We start from the raw sequence: 7,954 nt of genomic DNA on the forward strand, positions 1-7,954 counted from the left end.
CTCAGAAACAATATGAAAGAAATTCAAGAGAAATGTATGTTGAATGAAAGAGGGATAATTCCATGGAACAATCCATAAGCAGCTCAGAAACAATATGAAAGAAATTCAAGAGAAATGTATGTTGAATGAAAGAGGGATAATTCCATGGAACAATCCATAAGCAGCTTAGAAACAATATGAAAGAAATTCAAGAGAAATGTATGTTGAATGAAAGAGGGATAATTCCATGGAACAATCCATAAGCAACTCAGAAACAATATGTTCCTGTACTGTGTTAAAAACCTCCGATGAATTTCAGCGCCTGACACACCTTCCAACCAGAGAAATCGGATCACTGCTCTTTGTTCTTCTTTAGTGCTCTTTGCTGATGGAGCGGCCATGCTTACACTGGGAAACCAGAAAGAAGAAATGGCAACGATCAGGTTCAGACTTCGGTCATATGACCACTACAGTACCAACTATAAGCATGCATGTGCAGAAAGCCGTGTGACAATAATAACGATACGTTATGACAAAAGTGCAGGTAATCATTGACTGCCCCTCGTATATATATATATATATAGAGAGAGAGAGAAGGGGGGGAAGTGATACACTGAACAAAGACCTAGTGAGACATATATACTTACCATCGTCACAATTCTTGCTTGCAGGTGGAGCTGATGAAGGGGTGTAGAGCTTCCGGAGGACAGCTGCAGAATAATGGAAATATTTCAAACTGGTTAATCTCATTTGATTGATCTGAATCATTGGACCACAGCCATGCTGGAGCACCACCTTCAAATGTTTGGGTCAATTATCATTGCTGTTTTGCCACTTCACACATACAGTACTATGCCTGCTATTTATACTCCGAGGTGGACGAAGGGCAAAGTCAGCTGGCTATCAAAGAAGATAACCAAGATGAATCAAAGTTTCACATGGTACTTTTGTTTTCATTTAGAGGACCGTTTAGAGGGGTAGGGGGTTTGACATGGCTGTGTGGTAAGAAGCTTGCTTCCCAACCACATGGTTCCCAGTTCAGTCCCACTGCATGAAACCTTGGGCAGGTGTCTTCAACTATAGCCTCAGGCCAACCAAAGCCTTCAGTGGATTTGATAGACAGAAAATGAAAGAAGCCCACCATACATACATATATATATATATACACACACACACATATCTTATATCTAACACTTGCTACCCAAGTACCAAAATTCATGTTACACAACCGTTATGGCTCTTAGCATTCTGAGGTTAAACTTTGTCAAGGGCTAATCGCTGGCCAGGGAAACAGTCCAGCCAACCCACAATAAACCAGTGTTGATATGTAGGCCTAAAAGGAGCATAAAGTGGCCATGGCATGCTAAGGCTTTCATCAGGGCTGTGGCCAAAGAGTGGCTGAATGGAATGAAATGCAAACATTGATGAAAATAATGATGTTTCTAAAAAAAACAAAAATCTAAAAAGAAATTAACAATCTGATACAAAGCTGACTCTACGGATGCGTGGTAAGATGTTTGCTTTACAACTCTATGGTTTCTAGTTCAGTCCCAGTGTGTGGAACATAGGACAAATGCCTGCCACAATAGCCTCAGGCCAACAAAAGCCCTATAAGTGAATTTGGTAGAATGAAACTGAAAGATGCCTGTCATGTATGTGTGTGTGTGTTTGTCCCCCCACCATCGCTTGACAACCGATGCTGGTGTGTTTACGTCCCCGCAACTTAGCGGTTCGGCAAAAGAGACCGATAGAATAAGTACTAGGCTCCCAAAGAATAAGTCCTGGGGTCAATTTGCTCGACTAAAGGCAGTGCTCCAGCATGGCCGCAGTCAAAAGACTGAAACAAGTAAAAAAGTAAAAGAGTATATGTGTATGCATGTGTTTATGTGTGCATGTCTGTGTTTGTGTTTCCGCCATTGCTTGACAACCAATGCTGGTGTTTTTATGTCCCCCATAACTTAGCAGTTCAACCAAAGAGACCAACAGAATAAGTCCTGGGGTTGATTTGTTCAACTAAAAACCCTTTAAGGCAGTGCTCCAGCGTGGCCGCAATCAAATGACTGAAACGAATAAAAGAATAAAGTACCGGGAGCAATTCATTCAACCAAAACCCTTCAGGGCAGTGCCACAGCATGACCGCAATCCAATGATTGAAACAAGCTAGCAATGAAAAGTAAAAGATTATTTCAAAATGATAAAGGAATAATGAAGAAAAAAAGGTTTACCATCAGCAGAAGATAAAGACAGAATGAAGTTCTCGTTTCGAAAACCGTTGCAGACTTTCTCCGGGCATTCCTTTTCATAATTGATGGGAGAAATTAACTTTCTACGTATCACATCATACATTGACTGAAAAATACAAAAGAGGAACATAAGAAATAAAATATAGGGGCATGGTTCCTGGTACAGTCCCACTGTGTTGCACCTTGGGCAAGTAAATTCTACTATAGCCTTGAAGGGACCAAAGCCTTGTGAATGGATTTGGTAGGTGGAAACTGAAAGAAGCCTGTCGTATAAGTGGGGGGGTCTTTGTTTGTTCCCCACTAGTATTTGACAACCATGGTTCCAGGTTCAGTCCCACTGCATGTCACCTTGGGCAAGTGTTTTCTACTATAGCCTCAGGCCAACCAGAGCCTTGTGAGTGGTTTTGGTAGAAGGAAACTGAAAGAAGCCTGTTGTGTATGTGTGTCTCTTTAAGTCTGTGTTTGTTCCCCACCATCACCACTAGACAACCGGTGTTGGTGTGTTTACATTCTTGTAACTTAGTGGCTCAGCAAAGATAGAATAAGTACCAGGCTTTAAAAAAAAAAACATGTACTGAGAGCATTTTCATTTGACTAAAAGAAATTGAAGACGGTGCCCCAGAATGGCCGCAGTCTAATGACGGAGTCAAGTAACAGAGATAAAAAAGATATAGTCATTATTACTCTTAGTAGTAGTATTAACATTATTAATGTGATGATCTGGTAGAATGGTTAGTGCGTCAGACAAAATGCTTCATGGCGTTTCCTCCAGCCTTGCATTCGGAGTTCAAATTGCCCCTGAAGTCGACTGCCTTCCATCCTTTGGGGATCAGTAGAAGAAGTATCAGTTAAGCAAAGAGGTTGATGTACTCGACTGCCCCTAAAATTTCAGGCCTTGTGCCCATAGCAGAAAGGAGAAGCATTAGCCCGCTAGACAAAGTGCTTAGTGGCATTTCATCCATTTTTACATTCTGAGGTGAAATGCCATCATCCTTTTGAAACCATTATCATTATTTTGATTAGGATGGATCCTGCTATCAGCTGAATCCATCGTGAGGATTGACCCGCCGACCTCCTTTAACAGGGAGGGCAAGGCAATTTTCCTATGCCTAGTGGCTGTAGCAAAAGAGGTGGTATGGTGGACCCGTTTGAAAGGGCTAAAGTCAGACACTTTCCTCTTTGGCCAAGGCCTCATCAACTTTTTCAAGTTCCACTTGAAAAGGAAGATGAGAGTAGAGAGGGAAGTGCTGTCTCATAGCAAATTTATTGAAAGATGGGTGACTGTTAGAAGAATAGCCAGAAACTAAATGAAGCCCATCATATATGTGTATGTGTCTTTGTGCCTGTATGTCCCCCAACAAACAATTGACAGCTGGTGTTGGTGTGTTTACGTCTCATAACCTGGCAGTTCAGTAAAAGAGACTAATGAAATAAATACCAGGTTTTAAAACAAGTAAATACTAGGGTCAATTCATTCCCCTAAAAATTCTTCAATGTGGTGCTCCAGTATGGCCACAGCCTAATGACTGAAACAAGTAAAAAATAAAAGATGTAAGTGTGTGTGTGTCTTGTTTACGTCCCCATAACTTAGCAGTTCAGCAAAGCAGACCAATAGAATAAGTACTTGACTTTGAAACAAAAAGTAGAGGTTGATTCTTTCTACTAAAAATCCTTCAAGGTGATGCCCCAGCATGGCCACAGCCTAACAAGTGAAAAAAAAATAGAAGATAAAACAACCTGGAGCTTCTGGCATTGTCTTGTTTTTTCCACCAATTTTTCAGCAACTTCACCATATTTCTTTTTAGTGGTCTCCAGTTCCTTTTTGGTGGCTGAAACCACAGAAATTGACCAAAATTATCAGAGATTCATAACTCTCATCATCATCATCATCATCATCGTTTAACGTCCGCTTTCCATGCTAGCATGGGTTGGACGATTTGACTGAGGACTGGTGAAACCGGATGGCAACACCAAGCTCCAATCTAATTTGGCAGAGTTTCTACTGCTGGATGCCCTTCCTAACGCCAACCACTCATAGAGTGTAGTGGGTGCTTTAACGTGTCACCCGCACGAAAACGGCCACGCTCGAAATGGTGTCTTTTATGTGCCACCCGCACAAGAGCCAGTCCAGGGGCACTGGCAACGATCTCGCTCGAAAACCCTACAAAGGCCAGTCAGGCGGGACTGGCAACGGTCACGCTCAAGATGGTACATCTTATGTGCATAATTTTTGTTCTTGGGTAGCAACTGTTATTTCCTGTTTGCTTACCCCTAGAAAGTATGAAAAATGACTAACATTTCCTTCAAACTATGCTTTTGTTATGATATCTATTCAAACCCTAAAGAATCCCTCTCAACAGATGGCCATGATGCTCCCCACAAATACTCCTGCTCATCATCAGAGAAGCAGATATTGTCAGCCACTAAGGGACATGCTCAAGTGATTAAGGTCTGAACAGAGTATTTACTATAACGATATTTCTGCTTCAGCAACTCACTGTGCTGAATCTGTGCGATATGGAACATCCAACCACATATCCACCACCATCTCTCTCACTCTCTCCATCTTTCTCTCTAAGTCTCTCTTCCCCTCCCTTCTTCTCTAACACGGGCATCCTTGTAGCTCTCCTACAGCAACGCACCCATCTTTATCCCTCTTATTTCTTTTAACCTCTCATCAACTAGCACTAAGCCACCTCCATTGATACAACTACGCCCCAGCTGAGGGGACTTCATCTTGCAAATTATTTGGTGACCCCTGCTGGTCCTACTGCCATGAAAATAAGCACTCAGTACACTCTGTAAAGTGACTGGCTTTAGGAAGGGAATCCAGCTCTAGAAACCATGCCAAACACACAATAGAACTTGGCACAGCCCTCTGGCTAGCCAGCTTCTGTCAAATCGTTCAACCCATACCAGCATGGAGAATGGATGCTAAATGATGATGATGATGATGATGATTCTTAGGTGTGGCTGTGTGGTTTAATCCTTTAACATTCACATTATTCTATCGAAAGTAATGCTTTTTCATTTACATTGCTTTGTATAAATCATGCTTTATTTTGTAGCTTTGAGATTTTGATAAGGTATCTGTTAATCGTTAGAATGACATTGCAAGGTAGGTGTGAGAGGCCAGATCTGGCTAGTTTGAACATAAAACAGCTAGAATATTTTGGCTGGATATGGCTGGTTTCAATGCTAAAGGGTTTCACAAACACATGGAACTTTGGGTAACTGTCTTCTCCTACAGCCCTGGGTTGACCAATGCCTTTGTGAGTGAATTTGTATTAATGTTGATCCAAAGGTTAAAAAGCAACAACGACATCATGAAGTGAGACATTTCTTTGTAACATAACATGGCAACTTACCATTTTGCTGTAGCTTCAGAGCTTTATTTACTGATAAGGAAAATTACAAGGAGTTATTTTAGATTCAATCACAAGAACCATCATCATCACTGTCTTTTTAAGGTCCACCCATGTTTGCATGGGTTAGATTATTGGGGCAGATTTTCTAGTTACCAAACCTCACCTATTTCTAAGCAATGAGCAAAGTAATATTTCCTCATGGCCAGACATGTTTACACAGAATACTGGAAATAAACGACACTGCTTGTATAACAGTGACCCTCGTTTACAACCATCATATGATGGAACACTAACACACACACGCACACACACATACACACATGTATGTACATAAATACATAGAACAGACATCTTTCAGTGTCCCGCTCAAACATTCACCCACAAGGCTTTAGTTGGTCTTGGGCTTTGGAAGAATACACTTGTTTAAGATGCCAATCAGTGGGATTGAACCTGTAACCATATAGCGGGGAAGAAAACCTTTCAACCACATGACCAGACCTGCTCCTCTGCATTTTGGGGGGATTTTTTTTTTGTTTTGTTTTTAGATTTAACCTCTCAACTAGCACTAAGTAGGGAAGGAGCAGAAGTGAGGGAGTAGGCATGTCCTATCGGAAGTGGGGCCTGTGGATCCCACCAGAAGTGCTGCGGTGGACATGCGGCATTCAGTGAAGCATGAAGGCAGTCAGAGGCAAACAGCACATCAGAGCAGACGTGAGAGACAGCAGAGCAAGGAGTAGTGCACATGAACGTGGAGTGAACCTTGGAGATCGTGACAGCATGTGGATGTCTAAAGTGGCCCTTTTTCCGGACTGACAGCTAAGACTACCGTAATTCTCTCTTCGCCTCTGTCTTTTTGCTTCCTTTCCATCACAAATTCATTGCTTAAATAACCACTAAATATAGCAGTCCCGGCATGGGTGGGTGCAAGGTAAGAGGTTTGCTTCCCAACCACATGGTTCTGGGTTCAATCCCACTATGTGGCACATTGGGCAAGTGTCTCCTACTATAGCCTCAGTGTGAGCAAAGCCTCATTCGTGGATTTGGCAGACAGAAACTAAAAGAAACCTGTCATATATATATATATATATATATCTATATATATAGCAATTAGAAAATGGAGGAGAATATGCGGTATCCATCGACTTGCAGACAGTGTATTCCGTTGAATTAATTAATTTATTTTGTAACTAAAATGACAAAAACCACAATAAACAAATGCTTATGACATACCATGTTATATTAACAATAAAGGTTACAAATATAAAGTACATTAGGAATTTGAAAGTGTACAGAAACTTACAGCTGTTTCGGCCTAGTGTTGGCATGCCCTATTCTATCCGAATAGCTCCTGCGTGCCGGAGTAATTAGCAGATGAAATGCTGAAATGGGGGTACATGCATGATTCGCTAGGCCTGATAGATACTATCCCTTAGTGGGTTGAATCCTCAACCCCCTAACTCTCTTGCATTATATATATATATATATATATGTGTGTGTGTGTGTGTATGTATGTATGTATGTATGTAAGTATATGTGTGTGTGTCTATGTTTGCCCCACCACCACCACCACCACCACTTGACAACTGTTGTTAATGCATTTATGCCCTTGTAACTTAGCAGTTCAGCAATAGAAATCGAATAAGTATCAGGCTTTAAAAACAATTCATGTGATCAACTCATGTGACTAAAATTCTTCAAGGTGGTCCCCCAGCATGGCCACAGACTGAAACAAGTAAGAGATAGGATATGTACAAATGTGTGTGTGTGTGTGTGTGTGTGCGTTTGTCCCACCACCACCGCTTGACAACTGGTGTTGATGTGTTTACATTCCCGTAGCTTAGCAGTTCAGTAAAAGAAACCAACAAAATAAGTACAGGGCTTTAAAAAAAGAAAAAAAAGTACTGGGGTCGACTCATTCAACTAAAAATTCTTCAAGGCATTGCCCCAGCATGGCCACAGTCTAATGACTGAAACAAGTAAAAGACAAAATATAAATACAACAATGGCAGGAAAGGATACAACACAATTCAGACTGAATCCTAGACACAACTTCTTCATAATATTGTTCAAGTTGAGTTGCCTTTTCTTTAACTTTGCTGGCAATATATTCCTGGTAGACTCTCTCTTGATGAGACTGTAATAAGAACAAGAGAAAGACAATGAAAAATCACTACATACATCAGGGGGAACAATTACATGGTACAAGAAAATGTTTAGTTCTTTCATTAGGTACACTAGGTAAGTGCTGTAACAGATTACTAGGGCTCCAATGTTGTAGCTGAGACAGTAGTTATGGAGCCATTGCAGATTTCCGATGTAACAGATATATATATATATATATATATATATATATATATATATATA

General features: G+C 40.9%; 1 protein-coding gene across 1 annotated transcript in view; it reads right to left on the reverse strand.

The window, feature by feature from the left end:
* LOC106868982 (E3 ubiquitin-protein ligase CCNB1IP1) overlaps positions 1-7,954 on the reverse strand; it is a 26,492-nt gene that overhangs the window by 4,898 nt on the left and 13,640 nt on the right. Inside the window, exons 6-10 of the mRNA XM_014914466.2 lie at positions 7,610-7,724; positions 5,591-5,611; positions 3,960-4,051; positions 2,205-2,328; positions 627-689 (exon numbers count right to left, since the gene is read on the reverse strand). Coding sequence (XP_014769952.1) covers positions 627-689; positions 2,205-2,328; positions 3,960-4,051; positions 5,591-5,611; positions 7,610-7,724 — 415 coding nt within the window. The remainder of the gene's footprint in view (positions 1-626; positions 690-2,204; positions 2,329-3,959; positions 4,052-5,590; positions 5,612-7,609; positions 7,725-7,954) is intronic.

The sequence above is a fragment of the Octopus bimaculoides genome, chromosome 27 (assembly GCF_001194135.2).
Source record: "Octopus bimaculoides isolate UCB-OBI-ISO-001 chromosome 27, ASM119413v2, whole genome shotgun sequence".
Taxonomy (NCBI): Eukaryota; Metazoa; Mollusca; class Cephalopoda; order Octopoda; family Octopodidae; genus Octopus; species Octopus bimaculoides.